This window comes from Nerophis lumbriciformis, linkage group LG29 (genome assembly GCF_033978685.3).
Source record: "Nerophis lumbriciformis linkage group LG29, RoL_Nlum_v2.1, whole genome shotgun sequence".
Taxonomy (NCBI): Eukaryota; Metazoa; Chordata; class Actinopteri; order Syngnathiformes; family Syngnathidae; genus Nerophis; species Nerophis lumbriciformis.
The window spans coordinates 7,555,001-7,575,342 of NC_084576.2; the positions used below are offsets into that span (position 1 = coordinate 7,555,001).

Here is a 20,342-nt window from a genome sequence, read left to right on the forward strand (position 1 = left end):
CTCCTCGGTGGCAAGGCCCCGGGGGTAGATGAGATGCGCCCGGAGTTCCTTAAGGCTCTGGATGCTGTGGGGCTGTCTTGGTTGACAAGACTCTGCAGCATCGCGTGGACATCGGGGGCGGTACCACTGGATTGGCAGACCGGGGTGGTGGTTCCTCTCTTTAAGAAGGGGAACCGGAGGGTGTGTTCTAACTATCGTGGGATCACACTCCTCAGCCTTCCCGGTAAGGTCTATTCAGGTGTACTGGAGAGGAGGCTACGCCAGATAGTCGAACCTCGGATTCAGGAGGAACAGTGTGGTTTTCGTCCTGGTCGTGGAACTGTGGACCAGCTCTATACTCTCGGCAGGGTCCTTGAGGGTGCATGGGAGTTTGCCCAACCAGTCTACATGTGTTTTGTGGACTTGGAGAAGGCATTCGACCGTGTCCCTCGGGAAGTCCTGTGGGGAGTGCTCAGAGAGTACGGGGTATCGGACTGTCTGATTGTGGCAGTCCGCTCCCTGTATGATCAGTGCCAGAGCTTGGTCCGCATTGCCGGTAGTAAGTCGGACACGTTTCCAGTGAGGGTTGTACTCCGCCAAGGCTGCCCTTTGTCACCGATTCTGTTCATAACTTTTATGGACAGAATTTCTAGGCGCAGTCATGGCGTTGAGGGTATCTGGTTTGGTGGCTGCAGGATTAGGTCTCTGCTTTTTGCAGATGATGTGGTCCTGATGGCTTCATCTGGCCAGGATCTTCAGCTCTCACTGGATCGGTTCGCAGCTGAGTGTGAAGCGACTGGGATGAGAATCAGCACCTCCAAGTCCGAGTCCATGGCTCTCGCCCGGAAAAGGGTGGAGTGCCATCTCCGGGTTGGGGAGGAGATCTTGCCCCAAGTGGAGGAGTTCAAGTACCTCGGAGTCTTGTTCACGAGTGAGGGAAGAGTGGATCGTGAGATCAACAGGCGGATCGGTGCGGCGTCTTCAGTAATGCGGACGCTGTATCGATCCGTTGTGGTGAAGAAGGAGCTGAGCCGGAAGGCAAAGCTCTCAATTTACCGGTCGATCTACGCTCCCATCCTCACCTATGGTCATGAGCTTTGGGTTATGACCGAAAGGACAAGATCACGGGTACAAGCGGCCGAAATGAGTTTCCTCCGCCGGGTGGCGGGTCTCTCCCTTAGAGATAGGGTGAGAAGCTCTGCCATCCGGGAGGAGCTCAAAGTAAAGCCGCTGCTCCTCCACATCGAGAGGAGCCAGATGAGGTGGTTCGGGCATCTGGTCAGGATGCCACCCGAACGCCTCCCTAGGGAGGTGTTTAGGGCACGTCCGACCGGTAGGAGGCCGCGGGGAAGACCCAGGACACGTTGGGAAGACTATGTCTCCCGGCTGGCCTGGGAACGCCTCGGGGTCCCACAGGAAGAGCTGGACGAAGTGGCTGGGGAGAGGGAAGTCTGGGCTTCCCTGCTTAGGCTGCTGCCCCCGCGACCCGACCTCGGATAAGCGGAAGAAGATGGATGGATGGATATATATATATATATATGCATGCTTTGGAGCCCCTGAATCAAACAGTTTGACCCAAAAATCGGATCGGATCATGTGGTGCCCAAAGATTCACAGCCTTAATATATTTTATCTGTTATTGCAGACTGTAATCATGTTAAGACAATAGCAGAATATTAGCTTCCCCTCATTGAAAGACAAGCACTGGGATACAGCCTGTTACATTGTACAATAATAATAATTATAAAAACAGAGCAAAATGCTATAATAAGAAAAACTGTGTTAATACTAATTACGAATAACACAGATTTGATTTTAAAGTACATTTTGGAGTTTTTTTTAAAAATAAAAAATATATGCATCATTATATGATGACGTCATATTGACCACGCCCCCACCGCCACAAGGATATTGGCAAGCTGGGGGAAACCCTGCAGTGTCATATTTTTCATCCATACCAAACCTTGCTGGCAGTGTTCTGGTTCCATAGCATTTTACAATAGTAATACATCAATGATACAACATTATCAGAAATCATCATGCATATTTAAGGCAACAAACAAGCTAAAAACAAAGTAAAAGCCCCCCAAAAAAGTGCATTATATTATGATTTCTTTCAGATCAGATCAGAAATACTTTATTAATCCCCTAGGGGAAATTAAAATTTTCAGCACAATCCCATTCAAGATCAGACAAACATTACAGGGAGACAGAACAGGATCGCTGACGGGTCTGCCAACTTACGGCGCCCCTTACAAAAAAAGTGAGATACAGGTAAACAATGGAGGGGTGGATGGTTTGGGGGGTGAGAAAAAAAAAAATGGTTTAAGCCTGGGCCCCTGGAGAGGGGGTCCAGACTGAGGCCAAGGGAAAAAACAATTCATAGCCATAGCACACATCCCTCTTACATGTGTGTAAGAGGGAAACATCAAACATCAAAGAACACAAAGGACATTAAAGACATTAAAAAGAGCAGAGCTGATGCAACCAGCCACTTCTACATACAGCTACGAATAAAAAGTAAAAGAAACATATACACTGTGGTGGCCTCTGCGGTGTTCTACGCCATCGTCTGTTGGGGTGGAGGGAGCATGGCCAGAGACAGGAGCAGGCCCAACAAAGCAACCAAGAGAGCCGACTCCACTCTCGGCCGCCCACCAACTCACAGCCAGCGTCCCGTCCGCATGGATGAGCAAGGATGCGTCTAAGGAGACCGAGGTGTCCGATACCTGCTCATTCAGCCAAGACACTGTGAAGCCTGTCCGTCCCGGCGCTCAGCACCAGCTCCGCAGTCCTGTCTCTTCAACCGCATCTCCTCCAGTCTCTCCAAACGGAGAGACTACATGTAAAACCCTTCCTTGTGGTCTCCATAACATTGAATGGTGGTTCTTTGGTCAAAATGTTACATAAATTATGTTTTACAGACCATCTTCAAGCCGCTTTCTGGCCGTCTCTTCAGTATGCACAGTTTTGTGGGTGATCTTATTTACATGGCTCCACTTCGACATCGTCTTCTCCATGTCATTTTTGTTGTACCGACAGTGTTTTGCGCTTCCACAGCGAGTGTACTGACAGATATAAGTTAGAACTTTATGCTACTTTATATTAGAAATAGCAATAGTGGAGGATGAATGCCCCACAACAAGAACAAGCAGCTTATTGACTACGGCACGGACGCGCAAATTTTCAGGACTTACGCAGATGCCAAATACACATCAGCAGGTACCAAAGTTGGTTTTGCATAATATTTCGATACAAAACGCCAGGTAATGTTTCCTAATAGGTGCGATTTTGGGGTTGTTATGCACACACCATAATAATACCTGTATGTTGAAGCACAGTACGTCTGACTATGGTAGCCGTAGTAATGCTCCGCGTTTCATCAAGCGGTGCGGCTTTATAGCTTACCAAAGTCATACTAAAACATTTTGACAGATATTTGAGTGCCGTGTGTAATGTTCTGTATTCTCAATGGAACATCAAAGTTGTAGTGTTGCTTGCTTACGGATACACTTGCTCGCTCTGAACAAGTGTCAGTCAACCTGCAGTCCTCTCTTATGTGTTACTGCCATATACTGGTCACACTTACTATTACACCATGTAACAAATAAAATTGCTTCGTTATACTACATTAGGCGCACTGTCCATTTTTGAGAAAATGGAAGCATTTTATAGTCCAAAAAGGACTGTATATATTTGACATGCAAAATAAATAGTTTATTCAAACACGTGAGAACATGTTAGCATCTGTTTAAATGTTAATCCTACTTGTTCTTTTGTCCAAAATTCAAACACCATTCCTCTAATGAATACCTTTTCAAATGTGTACATGTTAAATTGTTTAATATAATGTCACTTTATCAGAGCATTTTTGTATAGTTTGGTCTTGTGTTGTGCCGATACCAATATTTTGGTACCGGTACCAATATGTATTTCCATACTTTTCAAAATAAAGGGGACCACAAAAAATGTCATTATTGGCTTTATTTTACCAGAAAATCTTATGATACATTAAACATATGTTTTTTATTGCAATCAGAGAACAATTTTGGCATTAAATATCATAGTGAACATACTAAAAGACCTGTATTTTAGTAGTAAGTAAACAAACGGGTTACAAAGGCTCCTAATTCGTCTATAAAACAAGCTAACTGTTAGCATGCTACCGTTAGCACACATGCTAACGTTTTAGGCCAGCTCTGTAGCTCATTTTGTACAGTTACACCTAAAACTCACGGATTCGGACACTCTGCACCATCTTAAATGTACGTATGGCGGCTTCCACCGACCCCTGGCCAGAGGTCCAGGGCACAGATAGCAGGCCCATCAAAATTTCTGCGGGAATTTTCTGGTTTATGTATATTGTTGTAGTTTTACATTTCTTTTTGTTTCACTAAATAAGCGTTTATTAGTGGCAACGTTTAAAAACAGTGCATTTATAATAAAAAATTCCCATCACATTCATGAAATTCATAGACGTGTGCAAAACTGCAACGTACAGTAAGTGCCCTTTAATAAAGGAGCTGGTCTGATCTCTCAGTGAGGTCGCTCACTGCAGTCAGCCAAATTTGGAAACTAATTTATTTACAATAAATAGATTATCGATTATTGATGTTTACTAATCAATTTTACAATCTTACATATATGAATTGTCATACCAATTCATACCAAAGACTATAAAAATGGGACCCATTTCCTCCCCGCTTGGCACTCAGCATCAAGGGTTGGAATTAGGGGTTAAATCACCAAAATGATTCCCGTGCGCAGCCAAAGCTGCTGCTCACTGCTCCCCTCACCTCCCAAGGGGATGGGTCAAATGCAGAAGACACATTTCACCACACCTAGTGCGTGTGTGACAATCATTGGTACTTTAACTTTATTGCGATGCATCTAAAAATCGATTATTTCCCCCGCCTCTAGTCAGAACCAATCAAAAGCAAGGTCTTTTGCAGGCTCCCAATTCTCAAGCACACAGTAGAGAGAAAAGTGTAGAGATTAGGTCCTTTTACACCGCATTAAGTTTTAAATAAAGTACCCTCTGTGTTTCCACCAAAAACTACTCGGGTAAATTGAGCTCTTCAGGAACTTTGCGGCGTTCCTGCCAGTGAGGTGGGACTTTTGGAAAATTCCTGGAATCTTATTGGGGGCGGGCTGTGCCGTCGCACGCTGATTGGTTGAACACAGTTGGGGGCGTTCCTAAAACTTGTTTTTCGAACACATCCATCCATCCATTTTCTACCGCTTATTCCCTTCGGGGTCGCGGGGGGCGCTGGAGCCTATCTCAGCTACAATCGGGCGGAAGGCGGGGTACACCCTGGACAAGTCGCCACCTCACACACAGCACCATTAAAGAATGCTAAACGGCTTGTTTATTTCTTATTTCTTGTGTATTTCTATCATGAAATACTTGACAACGGAGAGAAAAAAGAACAAAAGGAGCTTTCGAAATGCAGGAACTTTTGTGTGCTGAAGAACACTGATCAGTGGAACTATCTCGCAGTGTTTTCACTCAGTCACAGTCTTTAAACTACATGAGTTTATTGTTGTTTATTATTTTTACAAACTTAATTTCGTCACGCAAAGCTTTGAGAAGTAGACAGACTCTTTTAAACGTATTTACAGAGGAATATGAAGCCGGACTCAAAGCAACGACCTCAGCTGCTTACTAGACTTTGTTGGATAAATGTGAAATAAAGAAGGCAGTAAAGGTACGAAGGTTAATAACATTAGGTATAGGGATGTCCCGATCCGATATTTGGATCGGATCGGCCGCCGATATTTGCAAAAAAAATGCGTATCGGCAAGGCATGAAAAAATGCCGATCCAGATCCAGTTTAAAAAAAACTCCGGTCCGTGTTTTCCAAAGCACCGATTTAAATAATACATTCCACTTTTCTGCTGCTCCCTAATTTCCGTTCCGCATTTTACAGCACACCTTCAACACATCCACAGGTCTGTGGATTCGCACGCAGTTCCTTTTAGCTGCTGGCATTACACGACAGGCTCTTCTCACTCTTTCCTGTGTCTCCTTCTCACAGACAGACAAGCGCACCTTCTTACACACGTCACATACTGTCACGTCATACGTCACATACGTATACGTCCTCCCCGAGCAGAGAGGTAGCAGCATGGCTAACGTTAGCTGTGATGCTAGCGCAGCCGTGCGAGCAACCTTCCCTCTAAGGTGCGCGCCTGTGCAATTGCGCACTGCTCAAGCGTCCTCTGCGCACGACAAATCTATGCCACGCACAAAATCAAATAACAAAATAAGCACATAACAATTTTCGACACACGGACATTGTTCAAATATTGTAACGTCTGTCGAGACGCTTATCTCCATTCGGTGCCACACCCCCACCATCAAAATGCCGAGGCAAACATTTCTACATCAACACCGTATGAAAAAAAATTGTGATTTTTTTTAGTTGTGATTTCCTTCTCTGCATGAAAGTTTAAAAGTAGCATATATTAATGCAGTATGAAGAAGAATGTTTTAATGTAGACACTAGAGATGCGCGGTTTGCGGGCACAACCGCGGAGTCCGCGGATTATCCGCGGATCGGGCGGATGAAATTTAAAAAAATTAGATTTTATCCGCGGGTCGGGTCGGGTGGTTAAAAAAAAAATTAGATTTTAAATAGATTCAGGCGGGTGGCAGTTAAACCAATTCGGAAATATATATACATAGTTAAATGTTGTTACCCACATACGAAAAACGAGCAGGCACCTGCAGCATATGCCACAACAGAAGAAAAAAAAAAAAAGAGATGGACACTTTTACGGAGCGTAGAAGTGACGCCTCGCCGGGGTCCGGGACCGAGGCCCCTTCCCCCGAGAGGGCCCCACCGGGAGCCGTAGCTGAGGCGATCCGCGAGAAGGGCCCGACGCACGTCCAGGGTCACCACCGCGCCGACACCCCGCCTCGTCCGCCTTCGCCGCGGCCGGCGTCACGCGCAGCAGGTAAGCAGCTTACCTGCCCGCCACCCCCGTGGCCAGGGGCTCGTAACAGGGGTCACTCTGTGCGCTCCGCCCGCGCAGCTTACCTGCCCGCCACCCCTGTTGCCGGGGGCGCGTAACAGGGGTCACTCCGCGCGCAGTGCGCTCACGAAAGGGGTGGGGCTCACCCTGGTTGATATAGACAGCAGCTAGGACGGTGGCCATGGAAGTTGGAACCCGCTAAGGAGTGTGTAACAACCCACCTGCCGAATCAACTAGCCCTGAAAATGGATGGCGCTGGAGCGTCGGGCCCATACCCGGCCGTCGCCGGCAGCGAGACGCGCTTGGAGGTGCGCTCAGCGCGGCTCCCATATGATTGCGCACTGGTGTGCGTCTGGGTCGTGACAGCGTGGCACGCGAATGTCTGTGCTGCATTGGATCAGTCTCCTTTCTTTAACAGGCAAAAGCTTTATAACCTCACTAATGCCTTGCATCGTCTATATTAGATATATAACAACGGGCGGATGCGGTTCTGATCAAATGTTAGATCGGGTGGATTGCGGATGGTTGACGACTTTCTGATGCGGTTGCGGATGAAATAATTGCCTATCCACGCATCTCTAGTAGACACATAGAATCATCATACTGCTGTGATTATATGCATCAAGTGTTCATTCAAGGCTAAGGCAAAATATCGAGATATATCGTGTATCGCAATATGGCCTTAAAATATCGCAATATTAAAAAAAGGCCATATCGCCCAGCTCTAGTTCAATGATGCCATTTCTGTTTGTCATGTATAATTTTGTCTATTTTGTGTTTATCCTTGAATAAACAGGTCAGTTTCTTGTTACCAACCATTGTGTATTATTCAAACTCCCCTAATTCAGCTGGCTAGTTGTTATCAAGAGTACTAAAACCCTTTTCAACATGATTCTGACAACTAAGTAGGCTAAATAACTTTAAACTTTAATACATGCTCATATAGGCCAGTATCGGTCAGTATCGGTATCGAATCGGAAGTGCAAAAACAACATCGGTATCGGATCGGAAGTGCAAAAACCTGGATCGGGACATCCCTAATTAGGTATTAACTATTCACTTCATAACATGTAGTAAAAGTAGTTAGTGACACTCCATTTGTGTAGTTATTAGCCTCAACCTGAGTGAACCAAATGCTAATGCTAGCAAGCTAACGCTAAAGTGTGTTTGTGTTGTCGGCGTGAGATAAACACTGACATGTATTATTTATATATTGTTATTTACAGATAATCACTGACATTTATTATTTATATGTTATTTACAGATAAACATCACATTTTTATTTATTAGTGCGGTAAATAACCGCAAGAGGCAGTTTTTTTCCTCCTCCACCGTGACCAACATATGAGTGATAGCCATGTTCGCAAACCAGAATTGTTGAGCCTTGCGTTTGTTCGTTTCTCGCTTCAAACAGTAAGAAAGACTCCTTACTGTGTGCATCGCTCTCAGCACCTGAGTGCGTTTATTCAACAGTAGAATCAACTGAACTGAGTGACCACTCTTTCAGTCATTCACAATCTTTGGTCTAAGCGGAGACGAGAGAGGGGCGCCAGCTACACACTCTCACAGTACAGAGGGCTTTGCGGCGCGCCAGTGAGAAATGCTGGAAAGTAACACAAATTAGGAGGAAAAAAACATGATTACAAAGCCGTTGTGGGAATAGTTCAGTTTCAAAATCGGATGAGCAAATTGAGCCCATCAACACGGACGATTGAGCGAAAATGCCGTGATCACGGGATGGCAACAAACAAAAAGACATCCTCTGACCTTGTTATTTCAACTGGGAAAAAAAGCACTTTAAGATGTTCAATATCTATTTAGGGTAAATTTCTGCTTACAGAAATTAGTCAATTTTATTTTTAGTTTGTTTATTTATTTATGAGAAAGTTATTTACCTTCCAATTACAGTACAATGGTAAACAAGTCAACAGTAATGACAAATAAAAGATTCCATCTTTTAAATGGTTACTTGCATTATTATATGTTATGATTACATTATAAACACTTTATAGTTTTTATCGGTTATTTCTTCAGTTTAAGAATATGGCGTGGACAAAAGCTCTGAGTCTGTCTGCATAAAGCCAAATATTTTTGAAAGTAAATGATTGCATATTGTTTTAATGTGTGACACCTTGAGACAATAATCCATACACTTGGGTAAAACAGAATCCATCCTGTTTGGGTCCCACATAAACCTTAAGAAAGTCAAAGACTTCACTATAAAAGTGGGTGACATTGTTGTCACCAGGAAAGATGAGGTCACCTACCTAGGTTCCATTCTAGAGGCTAATCTTTCCTGTGATAAAATGACAACCAAGGTAATCAAAAAAGTCAACAGTCGAACGAGACTTCTCTACAGAATTTCCTCTCTGGTCAACAAAAGCACCATTAAGATTCTGGCGGGAACTCTCGTTCAACCCTTTTTCGATTACGCATGCACCTCCTGGTACCGTAGCACCTCCAAAACCCTCAAATCTAGACTCCAAACATCCCAGCACAAGCTAGTCGGATTACTTCTAGACCTCCACCCCAGATCACACCTCACTCCTACCCACTTCTCCAAAGTGGGCTGGCTCAGGGTGGAGGACAGAGTAAAACAACTTGCACTGAGCCTAGTCTATAAAATCCGCTACACCTCCCTGATACCGAAGTACATGTCAAACTACTTCCTTAACGTAAATGACCGCCATAACCACAACACCAGGGGGAGCTCTACTAACCACGTTAAACCCAGATTCCGATCTAACAAAGGTCTTAACTCATTCTCTTTCTATGCCACATCAATGTGGAATGCGCTCCCAACAGGTATAAAAGAAAGGGCATCTTTATCCTCCTTCAAATCCGCACTAAAAGTACACCTCCAGGCAACTTCAACCCTAAACTAACACCCTCTCCGGATTGTTGTTAATAATCTAATGTAAACAATCAAATGCAGATATTTTTCTTATACCTTCTGATCTCTCTCTCTCTCTCTATGTCCACTACTTGCTGTACATATCCTACCAAGTCAGACCTACACTGTTTCAATATCCATTTCTCTGTTCTCAATTGTTGATGACTGATAATAACAACCAAACCTAACCGCCCCCCCCCCCCCCCTCCACACCCCGAATTGTAATAAATGTAAATAATTCAATGTATACACCCTGATGATGATCTTGTGTGATGACTGTATTATGATGATAGTATATATGATAGTATATATCTGTATCATGAATCAATTTAAGTGGACCCCAACTTAAACAAGTTGAAAAACGTATTCGGGTGTTACCATTTAGTGGTCAATTGTACGGAATATGTACTTCACTGTGCAACCTACTAATAAAAGTCTCAATCAATATGTTGATTGGTAGTCTAGAAGTAACATGTCTTCCTTCACTCATTATTTTCCCTATTTTATGCATTTTTATGTATAAAATATCAAAATCGCAAATTGAATTGCAATCTTGGAGAGAAAATTCGCCATTATAATCATGCAGCCCTAGATGCTACAGTGCCATGGAAGTCTTGGCACTTTTTGTTAGTTTTTTTAAACTCCCATGCTTCAGTCACTTCAACAAAGTGTTGGACATTGTATCATTCTAACTTTTGATGGTAATATGTTACTTGTACTGTCAATGTCGATGAATGTTGTCATTCATCCAGGTCATGGGTGTCAAACTCTGGCCCGCCGTGTAATTTCACTTGGCCCTTGAGGCGATATCGAATTAACACTAGAGCTGGCCAGCCGATTATATTCAGCGGCGGTGCCGCGGTATCACCGCATTCACCGCTAATTCTCATACTTGCCAACCCTCCCGGGAGAGTACCAGATTTCAGCGCCCGTCCCGGAAATCGTCACATCCGCTTTTCATCTAGTCCAACGTGTGCTGGCCCAGTCACATAATATGTGCCGCTTCTGCACGCACACTAAAATGAATGATCAACAGCGATACAATTTACACTGAGGGTTGCCGTATGAACAACTTTAAGTTTTGTTAGAAATATACGCCACACTGTGAACCCACACCAAACAAGAATGACAAACACATTTCGGGAGAACATCCGCACCGTAACACAACATAAACACAACAGAACAAATACTCAGAACCCTTTGCAGCACTAACTCTTCCGGGAGCTACAAGGTGGGGGGGGGGGGGAACGGGGGTGTATATTGTAGCGTCGTCACGTCCGCTGTTTTAACAGTGCCTTAAAGACACTGTCTTTAAGGCACGCCCCCAAGACTGTAGTCCGGGTGGGCTACGAGATATAATGACTGATGAACACCTTCGTTCGATAATGAAGGTTGCCTCAGCTCAAAGCCTGAGCCCCGACATTAATGAACTAGCATCCAAGAAAAGCTGGCAAGTATCTGGCTTGGGCACATCAGATTAGATCAGTGTTGCAAACTGAGCAGTTAAAAGTCCTCATTGGTTGGTTTATTCATTGTTATTTTATTTTCAAATTTATTAGCCTGTGGAAAAAGTTAATGTTGATATTTACCTCAGAAGGCTGCAAATAGAAAAGAGGCATTCAATTTTTATTTAAATTGTATTTGATATGCCTTTGATATTTTTGAATTATTATTATGTTCTCCCCGTGACTGCGTGGGTTCCCTCCGGGTACTCCGGCTTCCTCCCACCTCCAAAGACATGCACCTGGGGATAGGTTGATTGGCAACACTAAATTGGCCCTAGTGTGTGAATGTGAGTGTGAATGTTGTCTGTCTATCTGTGTTGGCCCTGCGATGAGGTGGCGACTTGTCCAGGGTGTACCCCGCCTTCCGCCCGATTGTAGCTGAGATATGCTCCAGCACCCCCGCGACCCCGAAGGGAATAAGCGGTAGAAAATGGATGGATTATTATTATTTGAAACTTGATTTTGCATGTCACTATAAAGTTATATAAGCCTTGCTTGTTCAATATTCAATGCAAAACTTGTTTGGGTCCCTATTAAAAGGTTAATTTGTTCAACCTTGGCCCGCGGCTTTGTTCAGTTTTAAATTTTGGCCCACTCTGTATTTGAGTTTGACACCCCTGATCCAGGTCATCGTAATCTCAGGGCATTCAATCGATTGCAGATGGACTGTTTGGTTTGTCTTAGAAATACGTTGAGCCTCTCATGTGAGTAGGCTTCATCAGTTCATGTTCATAGACTTAGATTGGTCTAAGTCCATAAACATGAACTAGCCTGATCTGACCAATCTAAGTGTAAGACTCGAAAATCCTCGAAAAAATTGTCGCACAGCAGCTAAATGAACACTTAATGTCTAACAATCTCTGTGAACCTTTTCAATCCGGTTTCAAGGCAAATCACTCTACGGAGACAGCCCTCGCAAAAATGACTAATGATCTACTGCTAACGATGGATTCTGATGCGTCATCTATGTTGCTGCTTCTTGATCTTAGCGCTGCTTTCGATACCGTCGATCATAACATTTTATTAGAGCGTATCAAAACACGTATTGGTATGTCAGACTTAGCCTTGTCGTGGTTTAACTCTTATCTTACTGACAGGATGCAGTGCGTCTCCCATAACAATGTGACCTCGGACTATGTTAAGGTAACGTGCGGAGTCCCCCAAGGTTCGGTTCTTGGCCCTGCACTCTTTAGTATTTACATGCTGCCGCTAGGCGACATCATACGCAAATACGGTGTTAGCTTTCATTGCTATGCTGATGACACCCAACTCTACATGCCCCTAAAGCTGACCAACACGCCGGATTGTAGTCAGCTGGAGGCGTGTCTTAATGAAATTAAACAATGGATGTCCGCTAACTTCTTGCAACTCAACACTAAGAAAACGGAAATGCTGATTATTGGTCCTGCTAAACACCGACATTTATTTGATAATGCCACCTTAACATTTGACAACCAAACAATTACACAAAGCGACTCAGTAAAGAATCTGGGTATTATCTTCGACCCAACTCTCTCCTTTGAGTCACACATTAAGAGTGTTACTAAAACGGCCTTCTTTCATCTCCGTAATATCGCTAAAATTCGTTCCATTTTGTCCACTAGCGACGCTGAGATCATTATTCATGCGTTCGTTACGTCTCGTCTCGATTACTGTAACGTATTATTTTCGGGTCTCCCTATGTCTAGCATTAAAAGATTACAGTTGGTACAAAATGCGGCTGCTAGACTTTTGACAAGAACAAGAAAGTTTGATCATATTACGCCTATACTGGCTCACCTGCACTGGCTTCCTGTGCACTTAAGATGCGACTTTAAGGTTTTACTACTTACGTATAAAATACTACACGGTCTAGCTCCAGCCTATCTTGCCGATTGTATTGTACCATATGTCCCGGCAAGAAATCTGCGTTCAAAGAACTCCGGCTTATTAGTGATTCCCAGAGCCCAAAAAAAGTCTGCGGGCTGTAGAGCGTTTTCTATTCGGGCTCCAGCACTATGGAATGCCCTCCCGGTAACAGTTAGAGATGCTACCTCAGTAGAAACATTTAAGTCCCATCTCAAAACTCATTTGTATACTCTAGCCTTTGAATAGCCCCCCTTTTTTAGACCGGTTGATCTGCCGTTTCTTTTCTTTTCTCCTCTGCTCCCCCCTATCCCTTGTGGAAGGGGAGACACACAGATCCGGTGGCCATGGATGGGGTGCTGGCTGTCCGGGGTCGGGACCCGGGGTGGACCGCTCGCCTGTATATCGGTTGGGAACATCTCTGCGCTGCTGACCCGTCTCCGCTCGGGATGGTTTCCTGCTGACCCCACTGTGGACTGTACTCTTACTGTTATACTGGATCCACTATGGACTGGACTCTCACAATATTATGTTAGACCCACTCGACATCCATTGCATTCGGTCTCCCTAGAGGGGGGGGGGGGGGTTACCCACATATGCGGTCCTCTCCAAGGTTTCTCATAGTCATTCACATCGACGTCCCACTGGGGTGAGTTTTTCCTTGCCCTTATGTGGGCTATACCGAGGATGTCGTTGTGGCTTGTGCAGCCCTTTGAGACACTTGTGATTTAGGGCTATATAAATAAACATTGATTGATTGATTGATTGACTAGATCTGACCAATCTAAGTCTAAGACTAGATCTGACCAATCTAAGTCTAAGACTAGATCTAACCAATCTAAGTCTAAGACTAGATCTGACCAATCTAAGTCTAAGACTAGATCTGACCAATCTAAGTCTAAGACAAGATCTGACCAATCTAAGTCTAAGACAAGATCTGACCAATCGAAGTCTATGAGCACGAACCGATGAAGCCTACTGAGGTATTGGCACCAGCCGCTAGCCTAGATCAAACCAATATCGGCGCCAAATATCGGTTTTCGGCCTCATTCACTACTAATATTCTGTACTAGCCCTGGGGAAAAAAATATCGGTCGCTCTCTAATTATAAGGCATCAAGATAAAACGTCTACAGTATATTACAGTTTGTTTTGGTTTCTTCTCGATCTTCCCTTCACCACAACATTTTAAAGTCCTGCGAGGCGTCCTGGAATTCTTTGGAATGCTTCTTGTGCTCAGCTTGTGGTTTGATATATTCAAATTCTTTTTCTCTTTGGTAAGTCTGTATACGTTCATCTTGAGCAATAACAGAACCTGTATGACCACATAGACGCGCATACAACTCTACAAATTAAAGCTGCACGTGTCTGATAAAATGGGTAGGTTGTATTTATAGTTGTGTGTATAATACAACGTTGTATTTATAATGTGGATCCAAGGAGGGTGAGCGTAAACAAATATGATCAGGTCCAGAAGGTAAGACAACAGCAGCGTCAATAAGCTAACAGGCTAGATTAGCATGCTAGCTACGCTAAAAACTTTACAGTGTAGCTTTGCTGTTGCCACTTAAACTACAAAGTATCAAAAACTTCATGCGAATAAATAAATGTGGCATTAAGAGTCTTAGGGACGTCGTGTTAGCAGTTAGCTTCCAATTCAAAACAGACAAAAGCTGAAAGAGCGAAGCGAGCTATTCACGAAGCTTTTTGCGCCGACCGGTCGGTTGAAGACAAGCGGGCCTACGCTAGAGACGTGTCAGGCTGTCACCGCGCCCACGCACACCTACCTCTCCCGTAGAACTTCTTGCCGCTAGTCACGTCAAAAACCTTCATGTTGACGGCCATGAGGATGCGAGGGTTCTGAAACCCGTCGTAGTCCCGCAGCTGGTCCAACGTGAAATCCCGTCTCCTCATCTTGGGAAGCGCCGAGGCCTCGTCGCCCTGGGCCGCGTCCGAGCCGAGCCGCCTGGCCCAGCGGCGGTAAACCGCCACGCACACCGCCAGCACGCCGATTATGACAGCGATATTCAGCAACATTCCGCCCAGGCCAAGCCCGCCTGACTCATCTGCCGACTCCTGGCCGCCGCTGGTGTTGAGTGGAGCGCTCCAACTGTCTCCATCGTCCGCCATACTGCACGGTTAGCGTCTACCCGCCCCTGGTCCGATGCTGCCTTCAAGGCTATGGGAAAATAGCAAGACAGCCACGAGAGCGTGACATACGTATATTCTCTGAATGTGTAAAATATCATGTTCGATTTTAAACGGAGGCACTACAACTGAATTATTTATGCATACATATCTCGCCGAATCAAATACCTCTTCCTGACTTGGAATCGCAGTTTTATAACCTACTACAAAAAGCAATGTCACGACGCAATTAGTACAACACTTGGACATCAAAACTATGACACATTGTTGTATTAGTATATTTCTAAGTAAAATTAACAATTAAATTGTTTGTTCGTGTCTTTCGGGATTTAGTACTCGGAATTACGGAGTACATCAAGGCATCATCACACCCGCCTATTTCTGTTACGGTTTGATTAAGTTTGTCCTCATTTGTCATCCGTACTGTAAAATCTCTTTAACAAACACACGCTAAATATAGTAATCGACATGAGTTTCTCGTTTTGTCTCGTTCAGAGTTAATGAAGTAAAATCAACATATGCTAATGCTGTGTCGTTAAAACTATTTGCATTAGGCACAAGAACCCGCTGTTCAAGATTGACGAGTCATCACATTTACATCCGTACTGTAAAATCTCTTTAACAAACACACGCTTAATATAGTAATCGACATGAGTTTCTCGTTTTGTCTCGTTCAGAGTTAATGAAGTAAAATTAACATATGCTAATGCTGTGTCGTTTAAACTATTTGCATTAGGCACAAGAACCCGCTGTTCAAGATTGACGAGTCATCACATTTACATTTATACAATCGATTTTATTTCTTTTTTTGTTGCATTTTTACAGTACATTTCAAAGTATTAACATGCACAACTTCATCCTAAAACACACTCAAAACCACACTACCGATAAATCACGATCTTAAAACCAAAAGAATAATTGTATAGCAAACGATTTTTAATAGTATTATTTACATTTTTTCATTCAACTCTAAAGCCTCAATTTATGTCTATTGAGCAACAAAGGAAACTTTATCAATTAAAGTGCTCTAAAAGCACCAAGCCTCAAGCATAATAAAACGTAAACTTTGAGAAAATAAAGGATAATAGACTGTAGTTCTGTTTTATTTTGCAAGCTCAAACCCATCATTCCTGCAGAAATTAAAAAAGTCCTTAGAGACTAAGACGTCATTAATCAAATCAATGGAGAAATAAAAATGAAAAAATAAATTATGTCACATTGGACTTTAAAGCATCTTGGATAAATGTGTTAAAATGTAAATTAAAAACTTGAAAATGTGGGCGCTGCTTCAAACTGTCAACTTGATTGTCTCAATTAAAAGTGATGGAAATTTTAAAGACGTCTTGACCCTAATTTCAAAGCCAGGAAGACGCGTATAAGGCACAGGACAGTGGCCATCTTGTCACTCAATCCGAGTCGCTTGCAGATTGGTAAAGAGTTTGGCCTGTGAGGGTGAAAATGCAAGGAATGCATTTTGATGTAAACGTTAAAACAAGCTGGCTGCTTTAAGTGAAATGCTGCTCAGAACATGTCAGGTCAACACGGGCCGTCTTGTGAACCACTAGGCGGCGCTGCTGCTGCCCTCGCACTCATCACGTGTTCAATGCAAACCCCTCAGAAGGGAGCAGGCTTCATTCGGTCGCTGAGCCGATTTCTTTCTTCGCCCCTTTAGGCTCGACTTTCTTGACCTGGGCGGGCACTGCAGCGGCTATCTGGGCTCCTCCTTCTTTGGCCAAGTTCTGCTGTGGCGCCTTGGTGGAGGCCTGAGCAGGCTTTGAGGTAGTGTTGGAAGGATGGCGCCGACGCCTCCCCTCGTCCCCGGCCGAGGACGAAGTGCGTCTCCTTCGACCTCCTTCATCTCCCATAGGGGGCTGCAACAGACACAGGGGTCAAAGGTTGGGTCACACCATACTGATCATCTTTAGAAGATTAAGTTGAGACCAAGGGTGTCCAAAATACGGCCCGTAGGCCAAATGCAGCCGCCAGCATCTTCAATTTAGCCCGCGAGACGTCATGAGTTCAACTAAGCATTCCACCGGAGTACTTTTAAATTAATTTTCAATACCCGCAGTCTCTGAATGCTACATATTTTCTGCCATCCTGTGGTCAATGTGATTGATTCAGAACAATGACCCTTGAATATACTTTAAATATATATATATATACTGTATATATATGCATGCATGTATATATCCTACATATATTTATTTATATATGTTTATACGTATATGTAAGATATATATATATATGCATATAAATATATATACACATATATATATATCTTACATATACGTATAAACATATATAAATAAATATATGTAGGATATATATATGCATGCATATATATATATATATATATATATGAGGGCTGCAACAACTAATCGATTAAATCGATTAAAATCGATTATAAAAATAGTTGGCGATTAATTTAGTCATCGATTCGTTGGATCAATGCTATGCGCATGCGCTGAGGCAATGTTTTTTTATTTTTTTATTTTTTTAAACCTTTATTTATAAACTGCAACATTTACAAACAGTTGAGAAACAATAATCAAAATAATAGGGGTGTAACGATACGTGTATTTGTATCGAACCTTTCGGTACAGGGGTTTCCTTTTTTTGTTCGGAGGTGTACCGAACGAGTTTCCACACGGACATATTAAGTAGCGTACTGCACGTTGTGTAAACAATACTCAAAATGAGGCATTTAAGAAACACCGCCCTGACAGCCCCGCAAAAGACGACATGTCCATGCTAGCAGCTAACGGGCTAGGTCCTGACCATACGTCCTCTTTTCACCAGACATGTCGTCTTTTGCGGGGCTGTCGGGCGGTGTTTCTTAAATGCCTCAAATGTCCGGCATTTTGAGTTAGGGTTGCGTGTATTTTCAATATACGTTCAGGGTTAAGAAGGTTAAAAACACAACAAATTGTGCACGCAGCACTATTAGTAAGGGAGGGGGAGAGACAGAGAGAGCGAGAGAGTTGTAATAAACGCGCATGCGTCGCCAGGCTCTGCTTTTTATCCATAGATTTATCACATTTAATTTTTTATTATCTACAGCAGGGGTGTCAAAAGTGTGCATTTTTGTAACATTTTCCTTGTTTTATTTGGCAAGTTGAAAGAACATGGCGCCAGTATGCTGTTTTTTTTTCAATAAAAAAGGAAGATAGGATAGAAATGTAGTCTGTCTCTTTTATCCGATTATTAATCGAAGTAATAATCGACAGATTAATCGATTATAAAATTAATCGTTAGTTGCAGCCCTAATATATATTGCAGCCCTAATATGTATATATATATATATATATATATATATATATATATATATATATATATATATATGTGCATATATCTATATATGTACATACACATATATATATATATATACACATACATACATACATATATATATATATATATATGTATATATGCATGGGACTGCATGGCGCAGTTAGGAGAGTGGCCGTGCCAGCAACCTGAGGGTTCCTGGTTCCTTCTACCATCCTAGTCACGTCCGTTGTGACCTTGAGCAAGACACTTCACCCTTGCTCCTGATGGGTCCTGGTTAGCGCCTTGCATGGCAGCTCCCACCATCAGTGTGTGTGAATGGGTGAATGTGGAAATAGTGTCCAAGCGCTTTGAGTTCCTTAAAAAAAGGTACAAAAGCGCTATACAAGTATAACTCATTTACCATATGCATATATATATATATCTCCTCTCTGAGCTGCCACCTTAACGTGGTAGAGGAGTTTGCGTGTCCCAATGATCCTAGGAGCTATGTTGTCCGGGGGCTTTATGCCCCCTGGTAGGGTCTCCCAAGACAAACTGGTCCTAGGTGAGGGATCAGACAAAGAGCAGCTCGAAGACCTCCATGAAAAATAAAAACCAAGGACCCAGATTTCCCTCGCCCGGACGCGGGTCACCGGGGCCCCCCTCTGGAGCCAGGCCCGGAGGTGGGGCACGATGGCGAGCGCCTGGTGGCCGGGCCTGTCCCCATGGGGCCCGGCCGGGCACAGCCCGAAGAGGCAACGTGGGTCCCCCCTCCAATGGGCTCACCACCCATAGCAGGGGTCATAGAGGTCGGGTGTGATGTGAGCTGGGCGGCAGCCGAAATCAGGGCACTTGGCGGTCCGATCCTCGGCTACAGAAGCTAGCTCTTGGGACGTGGAACGTCACCTCGCTGGGGGGGAAGGAGCCTGAGCTAGTGCGCGAGGTGGAGAAGTTCCGGCTAGATATAGTCGGACTCACTTCGACGCACAGCAAGGGCTCTGGAACCAGTTCTCTCGAGAGGGGCTGGACTCTCTTCCACTCTGGCGTTGCCGGCAGTGAGAGGCGACGGGCTGGGGTGGCAATTCTTGTTTCCCCCCGGCTCAGAGCCTGTACGTTGGAGTTCAACCCGGTGGACGATAGGGTAGCTTCCCTCCTCCTTCGGGTGGGGGTACGGGTCCTGACTGTGGTTTGCGCTTATGCGCCAAACCGCAGCTCAGAGTACCCACCCTTTTTGGATTCACTCGAGGGAGTACTTGAGAGTGCTCCCCCGGGTGATTCCCTCGTTCTACTGGGGGACTTCAATGCTCATGTTGGCAACGACAGTGAAACCTGGAGAGGCGTGATTGGGAAGAATGGCTGCTCGGATCTGAACCCGAGCGGTGTTTTGTTATTGAACTTTTGTGCCCGTCACAGATTGTCCATAACGAACACCATGTTCAAACATAAGGGTGTCCATATGTGCACTTGGCACCAGGACACCCTAGGCCGCAGTTCCATGATCGACTTTGTAGTTGTGTCATCGGATTTGCGGCCTCATGTTTTGGACACTCGGGTGAAGAGAGGGGCGGAGCTTTCTACCGATCACCACCTGGTGGTGAGTTGGCTGCGATGGTGGGGGAGAATGCCGGACAGACCTGGCAAGCCCAAACGCATTGTGAGGGTTTGCTGGGAACGTCTGGCAGAGTCTCCTGTCAGAGAGAGTTTCAATTCCCACCTCCGGAA

General features: G+C 44.2%; 2 protein-coding genes across 12 annotated transcripts in view; both read right to left on the reverse strand.

Moving 5' to 3' along the window:
- The window catches only part of pgrmc2 (progesterone receptor membrane component 2), a 35,694-nt gene extending 20,301 nt beyond the window's left edge, over window positions 1-15,393 (reverse strand). The window contains exon 1 of the mRNA XM_061925117.2: window positions 14,987-15,393. Coding sequence (XP_061781101.1) covers window positions 14,987-15,329 — 343 coding nt within the window. The 5' untranslated portion in view covers window positions 15,330-15,393. The remainder of the gene's footprint in view (window positions 1-14,986) is intronic.
- A 730-nt stretch (window positions 15,394-16,123) lies between these two features.
- The window catches only part of larp1b (La ribonucleoprotein 1B), a 133,544-nt gene continuing 129,325 nt past the window's right edge, over window positions 16,124-20,342 (reverse strand). For all 11 annotated transcript variants that reach the window (XM_061925106.1, XM_061925105.1, XM_061925101.1 and 8 more), the window contains one exon: window positions 16,124-17,218. In XM_061925106.1, coding sequence (XP_061781090.1) covers window positions 16,979-17,218 — 240 coding nt within the window. In that variant the 3' untranslated portion in view covers window positions 16,124-16,978. The remainder of the gene's footprint in view (window positions 17,219-20,342) is intronic.